We start from the raw sequence: 27,474 nt of genomic DNA, 5'->3' as shown, positions 1-27,474 counted from the left end.
TTTAAAAGTTTTAATTCATTTTCTTTGTTTTTTTGCAATTTTTATTTTTTTGAAAAGTTTTAATTCATTTTCTTTGTTTTTTTGCAATTTTTATTTTGAAAAGTTTTAATTCATTTTCTTTGTTTTTTTGCAATTTTTTTTTTTTAAGTTTTAATTCATTTTCTTTGTTTTTTTTGCAATTTTTTTTTTGAAAAGTTTTAATTCATTTTCTTTGTTTTTTTTTGCAATTTTTTTTTGAAAAGTTTTAATTCATTTTCTTTGTTTTTTTGCAATTTTTATTTTTTTGAAAAGTTTTAATTCATTTTCTTTGTTTTTTTGCAATTTTTTTTTTGAAAAGTTTTAATTCATTTTCTTTGTTTTTTTTTTGTTTTTTTGCAATTTTTTTTTTGAAAAGTTTAAATTCATTTTCTTTGTTTTTTTTTGCAATTTTTTTTTTTGAAAAGTTTTAATTCATTTTCTTTGTTTTTTTTGCAATTTTTATTTTTTTGAAAAGTTTTAATTCATTTTCTTTTTTTGTTGTTTTTTGCAATTTTTTTTTTTGAAAAGTTTTAATTCATTTTCTTTGTTTTTTTTGCAATTTTTTTTTTTTTTAAAGTTTTAATTCATTTTCTTTGTTTTTTTGCAATTTTTATTTTTTTGAAAGTTTTAATTCATTTTCTTTGTTTTTTTTTGCAATTTTTTTTTTTTAAAGTTTTAATTCATTTTCTTTGTTTTTTTTGCAATTTTTATTTTTTTGAAAAGTTTTAATTCATTTTCTTTTTTTGTTGTTTTTTGCAATTTTTTTTTTTTTGAAAGTTTTAATTCATTTTCTTTGTTTTTTTGCAATTTTTATTTTTTTGAAAGTTTTAATTCATTTTCTTTGTTTTTTTGCAATTTTTATTTTTTTTAAAGTTTTAATTCATTTTCTTTTTTTTTTGCAATTTTTTTTTTGAAAAGTTTTAATTCATTTTCTTTGTTTTTGCAATTTTTTTTTTTGAAAAGTTTTAATTCATTTTCTTTGTTTTTTTTGCAATTTTTTTTTTGAAAAGTTTTAATTCATTTTCTTTGTTTTTTTTGCAATTTTTTTTTTGAAAAGTTTTAATTCATTTTCTTTGTTTTTTTTGCAATTTTTTTTTGAAAAGTTTTAATTAATTTTCTTTGTTTTTGCAATTTTTTTTTTGAAAAGTTTTAATTCATTTTCTTTGTTTTTTTTGCAATTTTTTTTTTGAAAAGTTTTAATTCATTTTCTTTGTTTTTTTTTGCAATTTTTTTTTTTTTAAAGTTTTAATTCATTTTCTTTGTTTTTTTTTTTGCAATTTTTTTTTTTTTAAAGTTTTAATTCATTTTCTTTGTTTTTTTGCAATTTTTATTTTTTTGAAAAGTTTTAATTCATTTTCTTTGTTTTTTTTGCAATTTTTTTTTTTTGAAAAGTTTTAATTCATTTTCTTTGTTTTTTTTGCAATTTTTTTTTTGAAAAGTTTTAATTTATTTTCTTTGTTTTTTTTTGCAATTTTTTTTTTTTTAAAGTTTTAATTCATTTTCTTTGTTTTTTTTTTGCAATTTTTTTTTTTTTAAAAGTTTTAATTCATTTTCTTTGTTTTTTTGCAATTTTTATTTTTTTGAAAAGTTTTAATTCATTTTCTTTGTTTTTTTTGCAATTTTTTTTTTGAAAAGTTTTAATTCATTTTCTTTGTTTTTTTTGCAATTTTTTTTTTGAAAAGTTTTAATTCATTTTCTTTGTTTTTTGCAATTTTTTTTTTGAAAAGTTTTAATTCATTTTCTTTGTTTTTGCAATTTTTTTTTTTGAAAAGTTTTAATTCATTTTCTTTGTTTTTTTTGCAATTTTCTTTTTGAAAAGTTTTAATTCATTTTCTTTGTTTTTTTTGCAATTTTTTTTTTGAAAAGTTTTAATTCATTTTCTTTGTTTTTTTTTGCAATTTTTTTTTGAAAAGTTTTAATTCATTTTCTTTGTTTTTGCAATTTTTTTTTTGAAAAGTTTTAATTCATTTTCTTTGTTTTTTTTGCAATTTTTTTTTTTGAAAAGTTTTAATTCATTTTCTTTGTTTTTTTTTGCAATTTTTTTTTTGAAAAGTTTTAATTTATTTTCTTTGTTTTTTTTTGCAATTTTTTTTTTTTTAAAGTTTTAATTCATTTTCTTTGTTTTTTTTTTGCAATTTTTTTTTTTTTAAAAGTTTTAATTCATTTTCTTTGTTTTTTTGCAATTTTTATTTTTTTGAAAAGTTTTAATTCATTTTCTTTGTTTTTTTTGCAATTTTTTTTTTTGAAAAGTTTTAATTCATTTTCTTTGTTTTTTTTTGCAATTTTTTTTTTGAAAAGTTTTAATTCATTTTCTTTGTTTTTTTTTGCAATTTTTTTTTGAAAAGTTTTAATTTATTTTCTTTGTTTTTTTTTGCAATTTTTTTTTTGAAAAGTTTTAATTCATTTTCTTTGTTTTTTTTTGTTTTTTTGCAATTTTTTTTTTTTTTTTTGAAAAGTTTTAATTCATTTTCTTTGTTTTTTTTTGTAATTTTTGGACATGTTCATTATCGTGAACAATTTTAACATAATTTTCGTTCCGAAGTGCCAGAAAAATACTTATATTTAATCCTGCACATTTATTGGTTACTTCATTATAGTGAAAATTGAAATATTACATTTTGCTTCTGTGGTACCAGTCTACAAGAATTCTGGCGAACGAACTGATCCATCAAATTATTGCCCCATTAGCCTCATCCCACTTTTCACCAAAATATTTGAGTCCATAATTAATCAAGCTCTAGTTCATCAGCTTACAGCTGCTAAACTTCCGACCGAAAATCAATATGGATTTAGACAAGCCCGTTCTACAGCAGATATCCTAACTGTAATCTCTGAATGTACCATTCACTGGACAAAACAAGGGCGGATAGAGCAGTAGCCCTCGATATATCCAAGGCTTTTGCACAATAGTCTTCAAGAAAATCAGATCTTACTGTATAACTGGACGAGTACTTAACATAATTTTATCTTTCTTAAATAAGAGAATCCAGGTTGTCCTCGACAGTCGTACATCTAAACAATGTGATATAAATGCGAGTGTACCTTGGGGAGGAGGGATCGATCCTTGGACCTTTATTATTCCTAATATTCATAAATGATCTCCTTGATAAAATTGTTTCCGAGATGGGTATATTTGCTGATGGCACCACGCTCTATAACAGGCACGAGGGGAAAACAAATGAACACATACCTAAGGAAATGGCAGAAACACTAGAGGATGACCTTCAATCTGTAATGGAATGGGGACAAAAATGGATGGTCACATTTAATGCTGCCAAGACTAAGCTTGTCTCCTTCAATAATTACAAGAAACTTTCTCTACTAACCAATAGCTATGACGAAAGACACTGTCTGAATGTACTTCTTTTAAACTCCTTGGCCTAACGTTCACAGGAAACATGAGTTGGAACAGATACATTGAGAGCATTGCCAAGGCTGCTGCAAAGAAGGTGGGCTCTCTCTACCGTGCTAGAAAGCTACTTACGCCTGAAAATATCCTGTATCTCTACAAGGTCACCATTTGCCCATGTATGGAGTACTGTTGTCATATTTGGGTTGGTGCATCTGCTACTTGTTTCTCACTCCTGGACAAGGTTCAAAAGAGAAGGCGCCAACCTGATAGGTCCTGAACTGTCATCTAAGTTTCAACCTCTGTCCCATTGACGAAATGTTGCATCCCTCTGTCTGTTTTACAAGTATTTTAATGGTGAAAGCTCCGACGAGCTACAAGCCCTTGCACCCCCCACCCTCAACATAAATACCCCCAACAAACCTGAGAATCAGCAAAGTTCCACCCCTACACAGTAAAGATCCCTAGATGTAAGAAAGTCTTTTACTCTAATAGTTTCTTCCCCAGAACTGCTAGACTTTGGAACTCCTTTCCAGGATTCTGCTTCTCCAACTGTACTGACATGCAGAAGTTCAAGTGTAATGTGAACAGACATCTTGCTGCTAAACTCCCTACATGGTACCCCTGCAACTTATGTCCCCTACATCAAAATGGCACTGTGCCTTGTTTGATGAAAATGGAATTTAAAAAAACAAACAAAAAAACTACTTAATTGCCATGACACAGTAATGAACATATACAAAAATTACAAAAAAACGATAAGGTAGAAAATTAATTATTTATGAAAACAGTTTCTGAAGACACGTATTAAAAAAAAAAAAAAAAAAAAAAAAAAGTTCAAATACAAGGGAGAAAATTGTGAAATTTTTTTCTAAACTCAACTTTCACGAATTGCATTTGAAAACTATTTTTCATTTTTTTTAAAGTAAAATTTATTTCATATTTTTTGTCACGTGGGGTTGATTTGTCTGGGAGAAGCACAGTATGACACTAAGACATCTGTATGCTTTTAACACACGTCCACACCAGACCTTGACCACCACATACATACATTAAAACAGGCAGGTGAGATTCATATTATAGACTAGCGAGGGGTACCCGGGTGTTTGGAGGTGTGTGTGTGTGGGGGGGGAAAAAAAAAAAAAAAAAAAAAAAAAAAAAAAGTAAGTATGAGGATCAAACCTGAACCGCTGAGGCAAAGTTGTAAATTAAAGTGTGTGAAAAAAAAACAAAAAAAACGTGCAATGTTAACCATTGCCCCACCGCGACATGCTAACGGAAACACGTTTGAATTTATTTAATTACTTGGATTTAGCAGGTGCTCGTTTTAATGAGTTAATGAGATCAAGTTTGACTGCGGGATAGTATTCATTTACTGCTAAACGCTTCCCCCCCCCCTCCCCCAAGATGTTATAGGAAAAAGACATGCGGCGAGCAACAAATGTTGAATATTTATCTTCCCGAAATCGAGCAAATTAAATAGACAGGCGAGCTTCGTTGTTAACTGTGAGATATTGATTTATATGTGATATAAAAAGTTGTGAAGCGAGCAACCGTTTCTCTGAAAAAAGCCTTTTGTTGACATGCAGAAAAAGCGAACACACATACAAACATTTTCGCTTTTATATACATAGATGGAGCTCCTCCACAAGAATGAATACATAAAGTTATGACTACCATTTTGTATAGTTTCTTGTGAAATCAATTGATGCGATTCCTGGTCGACTTGAAAAGATGGTGACAAATGAATGCGATTATATTTAATTTTAAATAAAACACCATGCACTATAGATTTTCTCATATTCATTAATTGTAAAAATTATATTCCAAAAATAAATAGTTCTTCGTTTATTCGAAAATTGAATTACAAGTGAAACCAATGATATCTACTTAATTGCCATGTCACAGTAATGAACATATCCAAAAATGACAAAAAATAAGGCAGAAAATTAATTATTAATGAAAGCAGTTTCTGAAGACACTTAACAAAAAAAAAGTTCAAATTATAAACAAAGGAAAAAAATTGTGAAATTTTTAGTCGCGTGTAAGCGACTCTATAAGTCACTCCGTCGGTCGGTCTGTCCGTAACACTTTTGTGCTTGGCCTTTTTGGTTAAGATCAAAGGTCTGCTGTTAATAGATCCTGTTCTTAGTCTTTTGGCCAATGTTTTAAACAATTGGGTGCCAAGTAGGACGTCCCCAAGTACGAAAGGGTGAATGCAGTATTATGGTGAAAGAAGATTCTAGCTAAGAGAAACTTGTTTAGTTCTAGAGTGACAAGGATGACCAACGTCCCCCATTTTGAGTTGGCCTTGTGCCTAAGTTTTTTGTTCATATTCATTTTTTGCCTTTTGATTTAATATCTCAAAGTGTAGTATGTTCTTACTACGTTGTACTTATTGTGATATAAAGTGGGGGATCACTTTTCTGTATTAATTTAATGTAAAATGATCACTCACTTTACAACCAGTCAGTCTGAAAGCCATTCAAGTCATTCTCCAGATCATTCAAGTTGTTTTTGAAGGATTCCAGTTATTTTTTAAGCATTCAAGTCATTCTTAAGGTCATTCAATTCATCCTTAACTTCATTAAAGTCATTCTAAGTCATTTACTTTTTATTTATTTAAGTCATTTCAGCCTATTTTTCGATCATTTTAGTTTATCTTTAAGAATTTCATGTCAATCCTACATTCACGCATTAGACAAGAGCACGCGACTAATGGCTATCGGCCTTGTTTTTTCACAAATTGCTTTTGAAAACTTTTCATTTTTTAAGGTAAAACTTATTTTATATTTTTTGTCACGTCTTATCTCAATCATTTGTAGCAGTTTTTTTTTCAGATTTGCATACACATCAACAGCAGAATGTTTTTCGTGACTGATTCACTCGCCTTCTGGACAGGTTTCTAGTTTTGAATAAAGCTTTCATGGATTATATTTATTATACTTAATTGCCATGTCACAGTAATGAACATATCCAAAAATCACAAGGCAGAAAATTAATTATTAATGAAAGCAGGTTTCTAGTTTTGAATAAAGCTTTCATGGATTATATTTATTTTATTCACTTCCACAAGAGCATGATGTGACACAAGAGCCAGAAAGTGGGACTAAAGAGTCAGCGTCATACCTAGAGAAAAGACATTATGGGGGAGGGAAAAAAAAAAAAAAAATGCCATGGCATTTTCTGATAGGGACACTTAAGCCAATTAGCAACAAACTAACACTTTCTAAAAAGGAAGAAGGTAAAGACTGAAACGTTGGACCTCCTAGAACTGCACAGGACGAACAACATTTCAATAATGGGCCATGTACTTGTCTTTTGTACCAAGGGACCCCCCCCCCAAAAAAAAACTAGGAAATATAAACAGTTAAATTTTCATAAGACGTATAAGTTTCCAGACTTTTTATATGGGCACTTTTAATGATAGTACACAAATGAAACTGTAGTTCCCTTTGAAGTAATCTCCTCCGGTTGTAATGCACCTGTATTGTTCCAACAACTTCTGGAAGTCCTCTTGTGTGATCGTGTCAATGACCCTCGTCACAGCCTCTTTCGTCTCAATTGTGTCATAACGACAGCCTCCAAGGTTTTCCTTGAGCTTAGGGAATAATTAAAAGTCACAGGGACCAAGGTCTGGATTATAGAGGGCGAGGAATTGTCTTGGTGTCCATGACGTCTTTTTTTTTTTTTTTTTTAATCTTCTCTGAGCAACCTTGGGACAAACTTCGCACACATCTCCAGTTCTTTGCAAATAATTGTGTGTACAGTTCCCACACTGACATCAAACTGCACACTTAGTATCTCTATAGACACACAAAGGATAAAAAATTCTTTATTTGGACAATCAACTTCCTTACTCCTACCACACCTCTCATCCTCTGCCTTCCTTAAATCTCTCATGCCATTAAAAAACGGATTCCCAGTTCATGCAAGATGGTCCAAAAGAAGTCTGAAGCATTCCATACGTTTCTGTAGCATTTTTTCATCAAGTTTAAACCCTAATTTTATTGCATATCGTTCTCCTAAAAGTGTCCTCACGTTCAGATTGCATTTTTGAAAGTCACCAGCTGAGACAGTCAGGCTTTACTAGAGTGTATTCCAATTCCTGCTGTAGCTGTTCATTTGAAATTGGTCAGTCATCTCGTAAAACGTATAATAACAACAACAGACTTGAATATTCAAGAGTCCATGACAATTTTAAATGCCTGTACACAAAAGTCTGGAAACTTATTTAAGGAACCTCATATGTTGGACAAAGTTTAGAGAGAGCGAGAAAAAAAAAAAAAAAAAAAAAAAAATTAAATGGCATTTGCAAAAGATTTGTATTAATAGGGGGAAAAAAAAAAATAAAATAAAATAAAAACGAAAGAAATAAAAAATACAGTTGACATGAGTTTATTTAAAAATGACTTCTCACAGCTTAGAAAAGCATCTTATGAGGATACATCTTATTTTTAAGCGCAAACATTGTTTCTAAGTAACCCTTCAAGCTCTTCTTTTCTTTTGAAGCCTTGATCACCTTAAGGATCTGTTTGTCAACTGCCAATTGGTCTTCTTTGCGTTCATTTGACAAAGTGTATTCCTGAAAAGAAAAAGAGATACATTAGTTTCAGTGTAAGAAAGAAAAAATTCTTATCAATAATATTGTTTACGCATAAGACTTAAGTGGAACTGAACTTACACTCCTAGCAAACACGATCGCGAAACGACATGGCATCTTTTGTTTGAGGTAAAAACAAAATACGGCCACAAGATTAGCTAATCATCAGAAAATATTTTATTCAACGTAAAAAATAAAGTCAAAATACAAAATTAAAACACTTCTTTTTACACACATGTTCACCCCTTACAAAGCATACCACCACTTGGACGTAAGGGGCTAATATTTGGGGCCATGTCTAGGAAAAATTAACAAGATATTTGTTTATGTTGCATTTAAACTTCTGCATATCAGTACAGCCAGGGAAGCAGACAGCAGGAAAGGAATTCCAAAGTCTAGCTGTTCGAGGGGGGGAAGAAACTATTAGAATAGAAAGCTATCTGGCATTTAGGGACATCAACAGTGAAGAGGCGAGATCTTATATTGCTAAGCGGATTTGTCGGGATGTGTATGTCGAGGGGGTACAAGTGAAGCAAGTTCATCAGAACACATTCCATTTAAATATTTCTAAAACAGGCACAGTGATGCAACATTGCGGTGATGAGGCAGGGGCTGGAGCTTAGTTGATAAAGTGGGACCGATTAGGTTGATGACTTTTGGAATTCATCTAAGAGGGAGAGACTAGTGGTGACGCATCAGCCCAGATGTGGCAACAATACTCCAATTCATTAAACTGATTAACTTAAAAAAATCGGAACAATGAAAAAAAAAAAAAACGTTCTGGTAGGTACGTATGAGGATCGCACCCGAACCCGAACCCTTGAGGCAAAGTTGTAAATTAAAGTGTGAAGAAAAAAAAAAAAAAAAAAAAAAAAAAGAAAAGTGCGACAGTTTTAACCATTGGGCCACCGTGAGATGCTAACAGAAAGACGTTTTAATTCATTTAATTACTTGGATTTGGCAGGTGCACGTTTTAATGACTTAATGAGGCCAACTTTTGACTGCAGGGTAGCATTTCATTTAGTGCGGGAATGCCCCCCCCACCACCACAAGACGTTGGGGGTAGGGAGGAAACATTATAGGAAAAGGCCTAACCTACATGCGGCAAATTAAATACAGGCGAGCTCCGTTGTTAAATCTGAGATATTACGATTTACATGTGATATAAAAAGTTGTTAGGCGACCGACCGCTTCTGTAAAAAGCCTTTCTTGAACATACACAAAAAGCGAACATACATTTTCGCTTATAAATCAACAATTAAAAATAATTACGTATATAAATGAATACGTTTTGAAAGCAGAAAACAACGCATTTTTTAAAAAAATATAAAAACAAATTTATTTGCTTATATCAGATATATTTTGATGTTAAACATTCTTATCAATGTAGAGTATTTTGTTTTCTTTTCTTTACCGCATGGTGGAATTCTGCGTTCAAGGGAGGTTCGAACCCGAATGTGGAAAAGAAAGCGAAAGAAAACATTAACTTTTACAGCTACGCTACACAAAGAAAAAGAAGAAAAAAAGGGGGGGAACTCTCAAATGAATAGCAATTGTCTGATATGAAGGGTTTTCCCCAACATTGAGCAAAGCTAATTGCTTTCAAGACATCCCGGCATGAAAAGCTGCCGGCGGCTTTGCTTTGATGAGTTTTACTTTATCTATACGCAAAAAACGAACACACGAGAGGAAGAAAATTTTTTTTTTTTTATGAAAGTAGATATAAATCGCAAATCGTAGCTATCATAATTTAGGAAACGGTGTTTTTTTTTTTTTTTTTTAAACACTGTACTATTTTCCAACTGCGCGTCGTAAAGGCTTTGTTTTTTTTTTCACCCCCCCCCCCGAAAAACACCCGGGCAACGCCGGGTACCCCTCGCTAGTCTACAATAAAAGATATGATGCAGGAATTTAAGGGGGTGGATGTTAAGACAATCGGCTAAAAAAATATGAAAGAAGTTAAAATTAAAAGGTGGGAAGAGCTCAGAAGAGATTGAACATGTCAACACGATAATTTCAGGGGATTGACAGATCAAGTATATTCATCACGGCAAAACAAAACAGGACACGCTAAAGTTCGGACAATAACTTTGGCATTTTTTTTTTTTTTTTTTAACTAGCATTGCAATTTCATTCATGCTATCTATACACATATATATATTTCATTGCTTTACTTTGATGCTTCTATGGGTAATAATATCCATGATTTTCATTGGTTAAAAAAAAAAAATAATCAACGTGCATAGTTTCAGCTAGCTGGGTGTTTTTCGTGAAAGATTGGCGAGGGGGAGATTGGAGCTCAGACGAGCACTTCCCATGGAAATAACGATAGAACATTTGTTATATATATGGTTTTTGACAACTTTTTTTGAATCTATGTGTATAGCAAAATTCCACATGAAATAATTGCGTATTAAATATCAGGTCGTAAAAAATAAATGTTTAAGTTTTTCGACTGGTTGCTCATGCAAAGTTAATGTTATTTTAAAGGCCGACACCTTAAAAGCTAACAACTTCAATATAATAGCTATTAATTTTGAAAATTATGGAACACCTTAAAACTAATATTAAGCTAAAATTTAGAATTAATGTTAAGAGAAAAAGGCATTTTTCCTTTTAATTTTAATTTTTCGTAGCATCATTTGGTTTTTGGAAAGAATTTACAGTGCCAAATTCAACATTAGTTTCAGTTGAATTTTTATTTAGCAAATCAAAATTTTATAACCTTTGTGGGGAAAATTCAATTAAAAATTTCAATGCAACAATGCAAGAAACATAATGGGTCACCTTTGGCTAGGAACAAGGTGTAGTATCTGTTCTGATACTGCACTCCACCTTTTCTGTCCTTCGTTAACAGAAATCCTTTTAGACAGAGACAATTTAAATTTTTGTTCCCACTCAGAGTGTCTCTTTTTGGGGGAACTGGATTTTCCCCCACATTAAAAAGCCAACCATGTGTCTAATTTTGCCCTCATGGGCTGTATTTATTTGCTTGCCCACTGAGCAAATTAGGCACAAGACCGTTTTGTAATGTGGAGAGAAGGGGGGAGAGGGAAAGGGGACCAGCTCCCGATGGGTGGGAAATTGGAGCTGGATAGTGACAATTGGTATGAAGGGCTTTCCCTACATTGACCAAGGTCTGATATGTGGAGTTACCCCCATATATGGTCTTTGCTTGCAGTATCTGCCAGAATAGATACTAGATTTTGACCTTGACCTAAAGACCACAAAGCCCCCCCCCCCAACGTGCATGCCCTCATGGGGAGGTAAGTAACCAGGAATATAATGAGTGATTTACCCCCCCCCCCCTTCTAAATTTAAATAGAACTTGTGACAAACATTTTATTCCAGTTTTCTATTTACTGAACAAATCAAATATGAACCATTTAAAAAAAAAAAAAAAAAAAAAAAAAAAATGTACATAATATGCACAAGTGATGCTCCATTTGTGTACTTGTAAGCATGGAAGATCTCACTCAACACCAAGAAACTGTCACGAAGATCAACTTCAGATGTTCTTTCTTATGAAACCTAATCCCACCTCCACCAACGACTTCTAAACATGAAGCGATATGGTTAGTACCACTTGAGAGTGTCCATACCAACAATATTAATAACATCAACGCATATAAAATTCCAACATGTCAAGTTAAATTTATTTTAAAATATTAACAAGCTTCATAATACAACTTGTTGGAAATAAATTCTAATATTTACAGCATCTAATAGTTTCACGGCAATTTGGGATAGTTTGATTGTATCATACAAAAATGTGCTAAAAAAAGCTCAGAATATATGAAAATTGTCAACACAAATTTCAGGGGATTGACAGATCAAGTATATTCATCATGGCTAGATTTATATATAAATAAAAACAGATTTCTTGGCTTGCTATGATGAAACCATCCTCTGGTTTTAAAATTTTGCCTTGTAAGAAAAGAAAATTTTAAGTAAAGAAAAACAACTGATGGTGGGCATCATTTCTAAATGAATTATTTTGGTCTAATGTTTTTTTTTATTTTTACTAAAGAAAAAAAAATAAATTAAAAAAATAAGTATGAGGATCGAACCCGAACCATTGAGGCAAAGTTGTAAATTAAAGTGTGAAAAACAAAAAAGTGTGATGTTAACCATTGCCCCACCGTGACGTGCTAACGGAAACACGTTTGAATTTATTTAATTACTTAGATTTAGCAGGTGCTCGTTTTAATGAGTTAATGAGGTAAAGTTTGACTGCGGGATTTCATTTACTGCTGAACCCCCCCCCCCAAGATGTTATAGGAAAAAGACTAACCCACATGCGGCGAGCGACAAATGTTGAATATTTATCTTCCCGAAATCGAGCAAATTAAATAGACAGGCGAGCTTCGTTGTTAACTGCGAGACATTACGATTTATATGCGATATAAAAAGTTGTGAAGCAAGCGACCGCTTCTCTGAAAAAAGCCTTTTGTAGACATACAGAAAAGGCGACCATACATACATACATACATACATTTTCGCTTTTATATTTATAGATAATGCAGTTTTACCGTATCCCCCCCCCCCCAAGGATCTTAAAATACACTATAAAAAAATTATAATGCATAAGCACTGATTTTTTTCTCAGCCAATTTGTTTGCAAAAACTAAAGTTCTGGAATCATTTTATAATCATATTGCACAAAACACTTTCTAAGCTATTATCCAAAGGACGACATCTTAACTGGTCACCTCTCCCTGTAATAATATTTTTTTTTTTAAACCAATATCGTAAAAAAAAAAACTTGAATAGATTTATCTCCCTTGTTTTTGTTAACTTTAGTTTCTACTCAGAGTACCCCTTTTTTTGCAGGAGCTGGATTTTCCCCAAAATTAAAAAAACAATCTTGTATCTAATTTTGCCTTCGTGGACAGACAAGTAAACAAGAATATAATGGGCGATTCATCCATTTTTTTCTTTTCCTTTCTCTATTCTAAATTTTAATCATAAACTCATGACAAACATTTGATTTCAGTTTTCTATTTATTGAACAAATCAAATATGGACCATTTTTTTCTTTTTCTTAAATGTACATAATCCGCACTAGTGATGTTCCATTTGTATGGTTGTAAGCATGGAAGATCTTGCTCAACACCAAGAAACTGTCACGAGGATCAACTTGACCTTGCTAGTTGACACGAATTCAGAGGAATTCGCACGGCTGAATTCTAATGATGATTTGATGTTTTAAACAGAAATGTCTATGGGATTTTGTAAGAAAGAGAAAAACAAATGATAATTGTTTTATCTAATTGCTGGTATATATCTGTTAACAACGAAAAGGTTGTTTTAAAACCTCTGTTGAGCGATATGAAAGAAACCCAGGTATCTTAAGCTGACAGCTTGGGGTGGGAATCAGGGGTGAGGGGTCGCCGCCAGGCATTGTTCGACCTGGGGTGACTAATAACTCTTAATTTGATAAGTTAACACCTCAGTGCAATGAGGGTTAAAAATTGGTATAGATAAAGCCGAGAGGAGGAGTAGAAATTAGGGAAACAGAGAGAGGACGGAAATTCAAAAGGAGAAAAAGGAAAGGGAGTACAAATTGATAGGATAAAAGAAGAGAGGGAGAGGGGGAAAAAAAAAAAAAAAAAAAAAAAGAATAACTCCAAAAAGGTGGAAGGAGGAATTACTGATTTGATAAAAACAAGACACTTGGGCAGTTGATCCCTTCCCGTGGACTGACAGTAGATGAAGAACGGAGTACTTGGTAAAGGAAAGAAAGCTGCCAGACCCCTAAGTTGCATGACTAGGCCAGTGTGTAACTATTATTTGTAAAATCAAAGACAATAATCAATTCTATGTTAAGAAAACCAATTAAGTTTTGACTTTCTTTTTCTTTCATTGGAATGCTGTTGTGAATGCAATATATTTCTCCGATAGCCCAGGTGACGGTTGGAAGCGCGGAACCGGAGAGCGCCCGACGACGACGGCGAAGACGAAACCATGGGTGATGCCACATATCGGCTACAGATGCATCTCACCCCCACCTCCAAACATGAAGCGATATGGTTAACACCACTAATGTTTACAGCATCTCATAGTTTCACGGCAATTTGGGATAGTTTGATTGTATCATACAAAAATGTGCTAAAAAAGCTCAGAATATTTGAAAATTGTCAACACAAATTTCAGGGGATTGACAGATCAAGTATATTCATCATGGCTAGATTTATATATAAATAAAAACAGATTTCTTGGCTTGCTATGATGAAACCATCCTCTGGTTTTAAAATTTTGCCTTGTAAGAAAACAAAGAAAATTTAAAAAAATTCATTATACTGCAGTTTTATCGTATTTAATTTTTTAAAAAGTTCTACAAGATCTTAAAATACATTTTTTTAAAAACTTTGACCCCCTTAAAAAAAAAAAAAATTTATTGTTTAGGGCTCAAATAAAGTTATGTTATATCCATGTCCAAGGAACCTATATCTAGACACATGTTTCATTGGATGTACTTCTAGGAAACTAAACTCTACTGCCATAATATATATATATATATATATATATATAAATAAAATGAACTCATTTCCCCCCCCCCCCGTCTGATTTTGACCTTAATAGGATTAAAAATCAAGATATTTCATGCAAATATAATATGCACAAACGGCAGAACAATATCTGAGGTGTGTTATAGGCTTATTATTTCTCAAATTCCTCGATAATCTTAGATTTCTATACTTTTTCTGCTGAGAAGTCACGGCCAAAATCGGTTAAGATCAATGGAAGTGGTAAAATATTTTCTCTCTAATAAATTCCTCCTCCCCCTGCCACCACTTAACACTGTTTGGGGATCGTTCACAAGGAACAGTTGAGAAGAGAACACTGGTTTGGCTTCGTAGTTCTTTCATGTCAAGTTATTTAAAATCACTAAACTAAGCTGCAGTGCTCTGTGGCGTAGTGGTTAGCGTGCTGGACAATTCACATTATATTTTCACGTTCGCGCCGACCTACCGCAGTCGTTTTCTTTTTTTTTTTTCCCCTAAACAACTGGAATGGACTTTTCTTGGTGGCCGAACTGTTAACGTTGCAGATGTTTTTTTTCACACTTTATTTTCCTACTTTTACTCATGACTTCGTGCTTGATCCTTCCTACTTACCTACCATAACATTTTTAACCCCCCCCCCGTCCCGGAAACAAACACTCGGGCAACGCCGGGTACCCCCGCTAGTATATAAATAAAAACAGATTTGTTGGCTTGCTATGATGAAACCATTCTTTGGTTTTAAAATTTTGCCTTGTAAGAAAAAGAAAAAGAAAATTAAAATAAATAAATTTGTTGAATAGATTTCTATCACTTGTTTTTATTAACTTCTAAATTTGAAATAAGTTTTTTTTTTTTTTTTTTTAGTTCTCAGTTCTCGAAACACATTTTTTTATATATCACTTATAATGCACAAATTCATTATACTGCAGTTTTATCGTATTTAATTTTTAAAAAAGTACTACAAGATCTTAAAGTACATTAAAAAAAAAAAAAAAAAAAAAACGGTCAATTTTTTTAAACATTGACCCCTTAAAATTTATTGTTTAGGGCTCAAATAGTTATTATGCTAGATTCATGTCCAAGGAACCTATATCTAAAATTTCACGTGTTTAGACCCAAAATTGTAGGAGTTTGGTAGAGTTCTCAAAGGTTAAATCGTTGAACTTTGACCCCTTAATCGATAAATTTCTGTCCGAAAACTGATCACAGATATTCCCCGAATCTCAGTACCCTGCATATCAAATTTCGAATCTGTAGGCTTAAAATTGACAGAGTTATTGTGTAGGGAAATGTACACAGACATGTTCACTTATATATAAGGCCGGAGAATTTTAAAGGGTGAAATAATGCCCCCCCCCCCATTCTAGACCTTGGTGCAAAACGTACATGTGACTCCCAAGCTAAGATGGGCATTCTAATTTATTTCATACTAGCTTTGCTCGGGCCCTATGTACTGTTCATAACTTCATGTGCATACATATATATATATATATATATATATATATATATATTAAAAAGTTTGACTCCTGTCCAAGTAACCTACATCTAAAACTTTTGGACCCAAAATTGGTGGAGGACTTTGGTAGAGTCTACAAAGGTCAACTCTTAACTTTGATCTCTTGACATCCAAATTTTCGCCCAAACACAGATTAAAAAAGCTTTCTGCACATCTGAATACACTATGTAAAATTTCAAATGTTTAGACGAAAAATTGGCTGAGTAATTTGGTAAAAACCGCAGGTCAATTTAAAAAAAAAAAAAAAAAAAAAAAAAAAAAAAAAAAACTTTGTCCCCTTAACACTTATTGTTTTGGGCTTAAATCAAGTTCAAAAGTTTGATTCATATCCAAGTAACCTACATCTATAATTTCAAGTGTTTGGACCCAATATTGGCGAAGGAGTTTGGTAGAGTTTTCAAAGGTCAAATCATTGACCCCTTGACAGCCAAATTTATGGTTGAAAACCGATTAAAAAGATTTTCCCAAATCTCAAGTCTGTAGACTGAAAATTGACAGAGTAGTTTGGTAGGGAAATGCACACACGTAAAAAGCCAAAATAAAGCTTTGCAACTCACCTCTTTAGCAGTGTCAAAGAGCTCTCCCTCTCTGTGTTTCAAATTTTTTAATGACTTCCTCCTAAAGTAGTCATCGTTTATTCGTGACGGAATCTTAACTGGCTTGATCTTCAGTCGGGTTTTAGTGGCAATTGTGTAGATTTGGTTGACTCGTCTGAGTGGACAACCGTTCAGTGCAAACGGACCGGTCACAAGGAGAAGGCCAGTGCCAAGCTGTTTCAGGAATACAACTCTCTGGAAGATTTGTAAAACAAAAATGCATCATATTACGGCTTAAGTGTATAGAAATAGATCAAAAGAAATGTTTTTTTTTCCCCTTCCATTTATCAAAACACCTTAATTCAATTTTAATTTGTATAAAATCTTTTTTTTTGTACGATTCATATATGATGTTACTCTATTTTCTTATCTCACTCGTCTGTTAAATGCATCTATGTATGCCTAAAACTTTCGACAGAGGCGACGGATTTTCACAAGATCGGTATAGTTTTGAAGGTCGACCCTTCAGACGACAAATATCGAAAAATTGGCTGAAGACACTAATTCTTCCACCGCCCAACTGGGCACATTGCTAATCAGCACAAGGAAATCATGAAATATTGAATAATCACTTTTATTATCACGGAATATCATTTTAACATAGTATTTAAAAAACTGATAAACAAAATTAATCTATTTTCATTTACATATGTTGCAAGACATCAAATAATTTAAATTTGTGTACGATTGTTTCAGAGATGAAATATCAAATATCAGCATAAGCCAACATGTAAACAGGAGCATCAATCAGTTTATATATATATATATATATTATATTATATTATATATATATATATATATATATATATATATATATAACAGGTTCAGATTTGCAATGATGTCCATTTTCAAGCCCCTACCCAGCCAAAATCAAAATTTTCAAAACAAAATACGATAATTCAAAAAACAAATATTTTAGCAGTATTTATTTCGATTTTCGGTACTTATCCAGTTTAATCAAGACATAAAAAAAAACAAGGTCGATAGCCATTAGTCGCGTGCTCTCGTGTAATGAATGAATGCATGAATGTAAGATTGACATGAAATTCTTAAAGATAAACAAAAATGACCGAAAAATGGGCTGAAATGACTTACATAAATAAAAAGTAAATGACTTAGAATGACTTTAATGAACTTAAGGATGAATTGAATGACCTTAAGAATGAATAACTGGAATCCTTCAAGAACTTGAATGATCTGGAGAATGACTTGAATGGCTTTGAGACTGAGTGAGAGATCATTTTACATTAAATAAATACAGAAAAGTGATCCTCCACTTTATATCACAATAAGTACATGTAGTAAGAACAGATACTACACTTTGATCTTGTCCAAAAGGCCAAGAAAAGGGTATTTATTTGCTCCCCCACTGAGCAAATTAGGCACAAGGCCGATTTTTTAATGTGAGGAGTGAAGGGGAAATGGGGACCAACTCCCCGGGGAGTAGGGGAGCTGGATAGTGACAATTGGCATGACGGGTTGCCCCTACATCGACCAAGGTCTTATATGTGGGGCTGCCCCCACATATGGTCTTTGCTTGCATTATCTGTTCCGGCAGATACTACGATCTTGGCCAAAAGGCCAAGAAAAACTTAAAAAGCTAAGAACAGCATCTATTAACAACAGACCTTTGATCTTAACAAAAAAGGCCAAGCACAAATGTTACGGACAGACAGATTGCTTGCACCCAACTAAAAATGAAAATATTGAAAAATTATATTGTTATGGAATAAAGTTTTTTTTTTTTTTTTTAGAGGAAAATCAAATTTTAGTGTGATTGATCCTGTTGTGGCCATCTTGTTTTGTTGCGGATAATGGGAGGGGGAGGAGATAACTCCAATCACCGCTTAAAGTTTGTCCAAATTACACACAAGATTATTTTGAAACATGGGCAGAAAAAATACCCACATAAATATTTTAACCCCCCCCTCCTCCACTTATTTTATAGAGTTTCTGTCTTTTTTAAATCCCCTTTTCGCTGTCCTTTGTTGACCACCTTTTCGTTTAAAGACACCCCCTCCTCGCCTTGTAAATAGGCAAATGAATTTCCCTATGTAAAAAAGAAACTTGATCAAATTAAGCGATTCATTTTTTTGTATGAAAACTTTTTTTTTTTTTTTTTACATGGAGGTCACCACTCATCAAGACCCGGAAGCCACTCGAGGATAAGGGTTATTGTGTGTACAGTAATCAATGGTATAGTACTGTACGTAGTAGTAATCGATAGTATTGGAGATTTGATAAAGGTTCTTACTGAAGGGCGGGCGATCTATCAGGAATTTGTTTTTTTATGTTAGACTTGAAGACATCCAAGTTGTAGTCAGATGGGAAACAGGCAAACGAAACAGAGTTCCACAGGCGTGCACTTCTAAGAAGGAAGCTTTGGTCATGGGATCTACGTTTAGGTTTAGGCACAGATAAAGAGTGGGGGAAACTTACTGACAGTGGGTTCAGCTGGACAGATGTTTTTTGTGAAAGATTGGCGAGGGGGGACCAGAGATTGCAGCTCGGATGAACACTTGCCATGGAAATAACGGTAAAACAAAGACAGGCTCGCAACGCTATTCCATAATGAGTACATATAATACAATTTCTTCTATCAATATTTTCTTTTTTTAATGTCTTCATTAAACTGTCCTATAGCCTTGAGCCCCCGGAAGTGGGGGGGGGGGGAGAGAGAGAGAGAGAGAGAGAGAGAGAGCATCCACAACTTTATGGATTTTTGTAGTGAGGAGTTCTTTTTTCAGGGTGGAGGTGCTGGCCCCATACCCCACGTTCCCAGAAGGTACGTACACCGCCTAGCCATTACCAAATAGTCACCCATCTGGTACTAGCCAGGCTCCACATTGCTTAACTTCGGTGATCTGGCGAGAAGTGGTGTGTCAACGTGATTGTGCCGTACAAGTACCAATATTCTAATAGTATTTATTTTGGTTATTTTGGCCACATCCATAACGTATAATGCAGAACACTGAGAAGTTTCATGATAAAAGGATGTTAAAAGGATGTAACTCTTGCATCGACAATACCAGAAATAATGATGCAACTTCAGAAGAATGTACTCCCCCCCCTTTTTTTTACATGGGGATCGCCATTTATCAAGGCCCAAAGGCCACTCAGGGATAAGGGTTATTGCGTGTACAGTAATCAATGAGACAGTATTGTAGTAATCATTAGTATTGGGGATTTTGATAGAGTGTCTTACTTAAGGGGGCGGTTTGTCAGGAGTTTGTTTATGTTGGACTTGAAGACGTCCAAGTTGTAGTCAGGTGAGAAACAGGCAAGCGTCAGTGTTCCACTGGTGTGCAGTTCTAAGAAGCTTTGCTCATGGAATCTAGGTTTGGATTTAGGCACAGATAAAGAGTGGGGAAAATTATTGACAGTAGATGGGTGTTTCTTGTGAAAGATTGGCGAGGGGGGACGAGGGATTGAAGCTCAGACGAGCACCTGCCATGGAAATAATGATAAAACAAAACAGGCTCGCAACGTCTCTTCTGTGGGAGAGAGGTTGCAGGGAAGAGAAAAGGGCATCCTCCACTAAACCACAAAGTCTATTTTTACTGAACACAAAGAATTCAATTTTCAAGGGCTTTTCAAAACATTTCCTATATTTTCAAAGTAATAATAAAAAAAAAAAGGCCTTTTTCAAGACAAATCTCAAAATTCAAAGCCTCGTCATGCCTGTGTGAAGCGTGTATAAGAATTCAAAATGCACATTTGGAAGGAACTCTTGTTGACTTTTAAAAAAGTCACATTTTCATTTGATTAAACAATCCTTACCTTTCCTCGATGCCTTCCTGCCACAAGGATGAGAACAGTTCCAGGGCGAATAGAAGCACGCAGACGACGTTTATGCTGACTGAAGGGTTTCTTGGTATTTTGCAACTTGCGTTTTGCAACTTGCGTGGGAAGATGACGTGGCTAGAAAGACAGAAAAGAAAAACAAATATGTTCATTTAATCTTTCAAATCTAAAAAAAAAAAAAAGAAAAAAGAAAAAAAAGGTGCAATTGAGATCCGTAACTTGAAGATATATTTTTCTTTTTACGCTAACACTTGCACTTCAATTTCTTGTTCTCCGTCAGATTTTTGTTCCTTTTCTCCACGTTAAAAAATGATCCTGGTGTCTAACTATCCCGTGGGGAGGCATTGTAAATAGGAACACGCTTTAAAATTTGTATATCATGCAATCAGCTCCCTTTAGGGTTTCTTTATTGCATATAAAGTTAATTATGCTTAAATTCATCCATAAACTAATTAACAGATCATTTTTTTTTTACAAGGTGGTCACCACTTATCAAGGCCCGGAAGCCACTCAGGGATAAGGGTTATTGTAAGTGTAGAGATTTAATAAAGTGTCTACTTAAGGAGGCGGTTCATCAGGAATTTGTTTACGTTGGACTTGAAGACATCCAAGTTGTAGTCAGGAGGTTAGCAGGCAGACGGAACAGAGTTTCACAGGCGTGAAGTTTTAAGTTCTAAGTTCATGGAATCTACGTTTTGATTTAAGCATAGATAAAAAGTGGGGAAAATTTTTGACAGTGGATTCAGCTAGATGAGCGTTTTTGTAAAAGATCATTACAAATTTCAAAATCCAGCTACTTGACGTAATAGTTCATAATGTGGGTCATATTTAGTTTAACTTAGCTTTGAGATCTTAAGACTTTCTGTGAAATGTATGCAACAAAGACATTTTCTTTTTTTTGTTTGTGTTATGTGGAAAAAAAAAAAAAAAAAAAAAAAAAAAAACATCCCATAACACCTTTCCAACAGGGTTTTTTTTGAGACACCATTTTGCGGAGTGCAAAATTATGTTTGCATACAGTCCCAGTTAATAACTAGTTTAGCTCATCCGTCAACTGCACGCACATATCATTGATGCTAGCTGCTTTTGTAAAAAGCAAAAAGAACTGAATTAAACCTTTTTAAATATATATATATATATACTTTTTTTTTTTTTACTTAGGCATAACCACTTATCAAGGCCCAGAGACCACTCGAGGATAAGAGTTAAGAGTGTACAGTAGTCAATTGAACAATATAGTAATTGTTAGTAATGGAAATTCGGTAAATTTGTTAACTTAAATGGAACGGCTCATTAAGAACTTGTTTACGTTAGACTTGAAAACAACCATATTGTAGTCAGCTGGAAAACGGACGACAATTCCAAAGGCGTACGGTTCTAAGGAAGAAGCTTTGTTCATGGAATCTATGTTTAGGTTTAGGCACAGATAAAGAGTGGGGGGAATTATTGATAGTGGTTTCAGCTAGACGAGTGTTTCTTGTGAAAGTTTGGCGAAGGGGGACCATAGATTGAAGCTCAGTCGAGCACTTACCACGAAAATAACAATAAAGCAGAGACAAACTCGCAACATCTCTTCTGTGAGATAGATGTTGCAGGGAAGAGAAAAGGACATCTCCTACGAGGCTATGAAGTCTATTTTGAACTCTATCAAGGCAGGACAAGTCCTTTCTAGCAGCTCTTGCCCAGATGTGGCAACAGTACTCCATCCTTGGATGTACCTGGGTCTTATATAGATAGAGAATTGCATCAGCAGTGAGATATCTACTGGATCGATAGAAGGATCCCACTATTTTTCCAGCAGCCTTGGCAACAGATTTGATGTACGTGTTCCATTTAAGTTCAGGAGTAAAGGTCAAGCCCAAAAGCTTGTCAAAACATTAAGCCTCCCCAGGACGAGAGCCATTCATTTCAATTGATGCTGGATTTTTTTTTTATGCAATAAATTTTTTATTCATGAAACCTACACGTGACGGAAGTTAGCATGCCACTGAAACACAAACCCCCTCATTCACTTGTCGAACGATGCATAAGCCTTTACTTTTAAGAACAGTTGGCCTGACAAAATAAGAGTGAGAAATATTTTCTATACACATGGTTTTTTTAAAAGGTGACTTGAGGCCCTACATGGTGAAACAAGATAATCCTAACCGTTAACCTTTACAAATCTTCATTTGTTTAGTTTGGGCAAAAACCAGAATTACTTGCTTTTTCAGGGCTAATTAAGCTATTTTTTGTACAAATGGTGTTTTATTATTATTTAATTCAATATCTTAGGACTTTACCAATTATCTTGGAAATAGACCCAGAAAACTAATATTTATCTTCTAAAACGATTTTTTTACAATGAATTTATTCAACTTCAAAATTTAGCTGGATTGGTTAAGCTCGCTGTGAAAACATTTTCATAACTTTTTTTCACGTGTACAAATATTTTTTTCCTTAAGGAAATTAACATTAGTCTGTAATCTTTCAAATACAATCAAAAAGTAGTCGGAAACCTACAAAAAAATTATGATAAATCGGTTTTCAAAACTAGGTCCCTCTATTTTTATTCACCCATTTTTGCCGCGTACTTATGTTTCAGTTTCTGATGGGATTTTGAATTTAAATATATCTATATATATATATATATATATATATATATATATATATATATATATAAATAAAAAGAACAAGTTGCTAGAAGACACTGAAGAGTTGACAAAAAAGGTTTCCGAATCATTAAACGCCCTTTACAACAAATTTAATTATATACTCAGAGTTGGTGGAAATTAATCACCTAAAATCGTTATTTCAGTCAATGTAAATTGTAAAACCAATAATTATATTAGTGAACTGCATTTTTTTTTTTTTTTTTTAATTATTATTAATGTTTCTTTCTGAACCGTCCATAAAATTTGACTTTCTGAACCGTCCATAAAATTTGACTTTCTGAACCGTCCATAAAATTTGACTTTCTGAACCGTCCATAAAATTTGACTTCCTGAACCGTCCATGAAATTTGACTTCCTGAACCGTCCATGAAATTTGACTTCCTGAACCGTCCATAAAATTTGACTTCCTGAACCGTCCATAAAATTTGACTTCCTGAACCGTCCATAAAATTTGACTTTAAATCCAACTAACAAATTTCCTCAAAGGATTCAACTACTTGGCTTCTCAGTCTGACCTTATTTTGCAAGCCAAACCAAAACCTATGGAATTTATCTATCGAGGAAATAAATCTCGTTTTTTTCTCGTCAGGTTATTTCTGGCACTGAGGCATCAGGTTATGCAAGATTAAATTACCACATGAGGCCGCAAGGTACAGTTTGCAGAGGAAGACAAAGAAAACCACGAGAGTGCTGATAGATTTGAAAGCGATACATAGAAAACTGAACTGGAGATTTTTTTTTTTTTTAGAAGTAATTTCTAAAAAGATGTCACAAACATGGCAGCAAGTTCATGCTTCCTTTCAGTCTTAAAAGAAAAAGGATACCCTTTATGGAAAGTAGGGGCCGTAATTGTGAGGCAAGGGTTTCATAATCCTCAACCACACCTCTCCTGAATCGGCACTGTTTGAGGCAAGAAGACCAAAACAACCGGAAACAATGCCGAGATAAGCGGAGAAGTCATGGAAAAATGTAATATTCCGGAAATAATATGAAGCGATTAAGTAGCTTTATTAAAAAAAAAAACTTTTTTTTATATTTTTTAACGAAGAAAATCAAATTTTATGAGGAAGCAAGATGTAGGATTTTTGGTTGGCCATGTTTTGATTTTGCACAAATGAGTGGGAGACAACTTAATACAAACGAACAAAATCAGCTTTAATTTTTTTTTTTTTTTTTTACACATCACCCCCTTACAAAGCATACTGCCACTTGGACGCAAGGGGTTACTATTTGGGGCCATGTATAGGAAAAATTAAGATATTTGTTTATGTTGCATTTAAATTTCTGCATATCAGTACAGCCAGGGAAGCAGGCAGCAGGAAGGAATTCCAAAGTCTAGCTCTTAGAGGGAAGAAATTAGAATAGAAAGCTGTCTGGGATTTAGGGACGAGATCTTATGGCTAAACGGGTTTGTCGGGGATATGTACATCGAGGGGGTACAAGTGAAACAAGTTTATCAGAACACATTTCATTGAAATATTTGTAAAACAGGCACAATGATGCAACATTGTGGTGATGAGACAGGGGCTGGAGCTTATTTGATAAAGTGGGACCGATTAGATTGAAAACTCTTTTTTGGACTTTATCTAAGAGTGAGAGGCTAGTGGTAGCTGCATCAGCCCAGATGTGGCAACAATACTACATGCATGGGCGAATGGTATAAATTTTTTTTTTTTAAATAAATGTAATACTCACCAATCGGCAAACGCGAACTTTCCTGGTTTCACCATTTTTTTCACCGCCGATAGTCTTGGTGAGGAACTTGGGGCTCTTTATCTTAACTGGTTTTGGAGTGGGGGGTTTCTCCTTCAACTTGTAGATGCACCTCCTCTTGTAAACGCGAGTTTTCGAGTAACGCCTGAGCTCAGTAGAAGCTGACAAGATTGGATTGCGACGATGGCGTTTCACGATTTCCTTGGTTTTATTGGATTTGCCCTTCTTTGCACCCTTCTTGCCTTTGGTTACTTTGGCACCGGCGGCCCTCTTTATTTTGTCGCCCTTCTTTCCCTTCACGTCAACCTTTTTTGCAGCTTTGCTAACATCTTTCTTTGCGGCCTTCGCCTTGTCGGGTTTGGCAGCAGGTTTCTTCTCTTGTTTAACCACCTTCTTCTCGGGCTTATTTACAGCCACCATTTTGAGGTCTCAACCACAAGTCTGAAAATACAAAAATTAAATCAAAGTCTTAATTTTTTTTTTTTTTTAGATGAGAGCTGTTTGTTTATATTACTTGTTTTAAATCGGACTATGGTTCTTATCTCTGGTTGAAGGGATTAAAAAAAAACAAACAAAAAAACGATACGCGTGCATGTGAGCTAACACCACAAAAAAATAGGTTGGTTGTTTTTGTTTTACAGTATATCAACCCTTTTCAGGTTATTTAATGCTGAATCCAAAGATTTTGAAGAATCTTTTTTAATAGAATATATTTGCTGTTATTTTGGTTTTTATTCAACCCATAGTTGGGACCCTAACAGGTACTACCACTCTGGGTCAGAGTGGACCTGGGAGCAATGGCAATTAAAGGGTGGCTCCACACTTCCTAAAGCCTGCAAGCTGGGGCCTTACCACTGGATATAGTTTAAGGTCATATCCAGGACCTACGGTAATTGGGAAAAATAATGACTATATTTAAATATTTAGAGATTTAGGGGCGCTAAATCCCAGTATAAATGGATAACGATGCAGTTTCAGGCCATAACATGTATATTTGAGTTAATCACCGTGAAAAACCACTATATAGTCAGATATATCAAGTTTTTGTTGAGAAATATGAAAAAAGAGCCATAAAAAGGAGTGTTTTTAGCACTGAATGTCCCAGGATACGCAAACCAGAATTTTGCCGGGGTCACCCATACTGGATATTAAGAACAATGGGCTTTACATTTTGGCCAAGTTTCAGAAAAATCATGGACAGATCAAAAATTATGGGGCAAAACATGTCTTTTTTCTTTTAACCTCTTTTGAGCTCCTGGGGACGCCACGGGAATTTTTGCAAAAAAATTTTTTTTTTTTTTTACTGTGCACATCTAATGAAATGCAATTTGTGGCAAAATTTCAGGAAAAACTAATGCCAATCTTCCAAACTAACGCCATTGAAATCATAGGCTCTCCCCGAAAAATCGGGGGGGGGGGGGGGGGGGGGGTAGGAGGAGACAAAAATACTAAGCAGACCAAGCCTAACACTTGGTAGCCTCTAATTGTAGAATAAACAAATATTGTACACTCATAAATTTCCAGCGATGGAAGATAACTCCCTGTCCATCTTTATTAGAGTTGCCTCCCCCTTTGTCAACCAATTTTTTTTCCTCACACATACGAAATCATAGGCATAAAATAGAAACAAACTCCAAGAATACAAAAAGATCTATGGAGCCAGTAACTTTTTTTTTCTTTTTTTCCAAGCAGCAACATGCCTGATGAAGGTCAAAGGCCAATCCGACCAATCCATGTACTAATATAAAAATGACATTTGAAATCTTCGAGATGAGCATTCAGAATTTTTACCATTCAAACTATTATTTTCATCTTTTACAGCATTCGCATGCGAACAGTTGTTCAAATAATTGCCGCTTAAAAACGTAGGTCAAATAGAGTAATTTGCCTTTGGTAACAGTTATTTGGGGGTTTGTTTTACAATCCATATCGATTCAAAAAAAAAAAAAAAAAAAAAATGGTTTAAGAAAGTCACCAAAAGCAAGATAAGTTACTCTTCTACCTACCTGGATAAATTTTTAGAGTTTTTATTGAATGTAAAAGGTTTATTCAGCTCGAAAAACAAGTTGCCACAATGTATTAGTTATGCAACCATTTCACTTGTGTTTGCGTACCGCTTGACATTACTTGTTTTTAGAGTTGAATAAACATTTCACATGGAAGTAAAAAGCTCTAAAAACTTTTTTTCTGTTATTAATTGTTTTCACTCCAAACGAGGCAGAGTGCCACTTGGATGTAGGGGGTACTATCTAGGATATAATTTGTAAGGTACTGTGTAGGGGAGTTGAGCAGCAAGGTCTATTTACATTACACTTAAACCATTTGTATGTCACTAGTCAAGGGAGCAGGGACCCGGAAGGGAATTCCAAAGTCTATCAGTCCTAGGGAAGAAACTACTGGAGTAGAAGGCTTTCGTACATTTGAAGATCTTTACTGTGAAGGGGTGGGATTTTGCTGCTTGTCGGGTTTGTCGGTTGTATTTCCATCGAGGGAGCACAAGGGCTTGTAGTTCAGAGCATCCACCATTAAAATACTTATAAAACAGGCAGAGGGATGCAACATTTTGGCGATGGGACAGTTGTTGATTGGTTGGTTGTTTTTGCTTTACGGCATACAAGTATTTTTCAGGTTATTTAATGCTGAATCTAGTGATTTGGAGAACATATATATATATATATATATATATATATATATATATATATTTTCAAGTCT

The 27,474-nt window shown here is 33.8% G+C and overlaps 1 protein-coding gene and 1 pseudogene across 1 annotated transcript; both read right to left on the bottom strand.

Moving 5' to 3' along the window:
* Positions 1–7,749: 7,749 nt before the first annotated feature.
* LOC145271386 (large ribosomal subunit protein eL6-like) lies at positions 7,750–25,230 on the bottom strand. The gene is made up of 4 exons (XM_080126928.1): positions 24,745–25,230; positions 20,372–20,512; positions 16,553–16,786; positions 7,750–7,952 (listed from the first exon to the last, which is right to left on the bottom strand). Exons 1-4 carry the CDS (start codon positions 25,180–25,182, stop codon positions 7,791–7,793), a joined length of 975 nt encoding a protein of 324 aa, XP_079983054.1. The 5' UTR covers positions 25,183–25,230; the 3' UTR covers positions 7,750–7,790.
* On the bottom strand, positions 17,737–17,943 carry LOC145271770 (U2 spliceosomal RNA; annotated as a pseudogene).
* Positions 25,231–27,474: the final 2,244 nt, after the last annotated feature.

Source organism: Euprymna scolopes, chromosome 46, assembly GCF_053919585.1.
Source record: "Euprymna scolopes isolate OS-2025 chromosome 46, ASM5391958v1, whole genome shotgun sequence".
In the NCBI taxonomy this organism is placed as follows: Eukaryota; Metazoa; Mollusca; class Cephalopoda; order Sepiida; family Sepiolidae; genus Euprymna; species Euprymna scolopes.
Note: the sequence above shows the minus strand (reverse complement) of the source record. Positions and strands in the feature narration are given on the sequence as shown.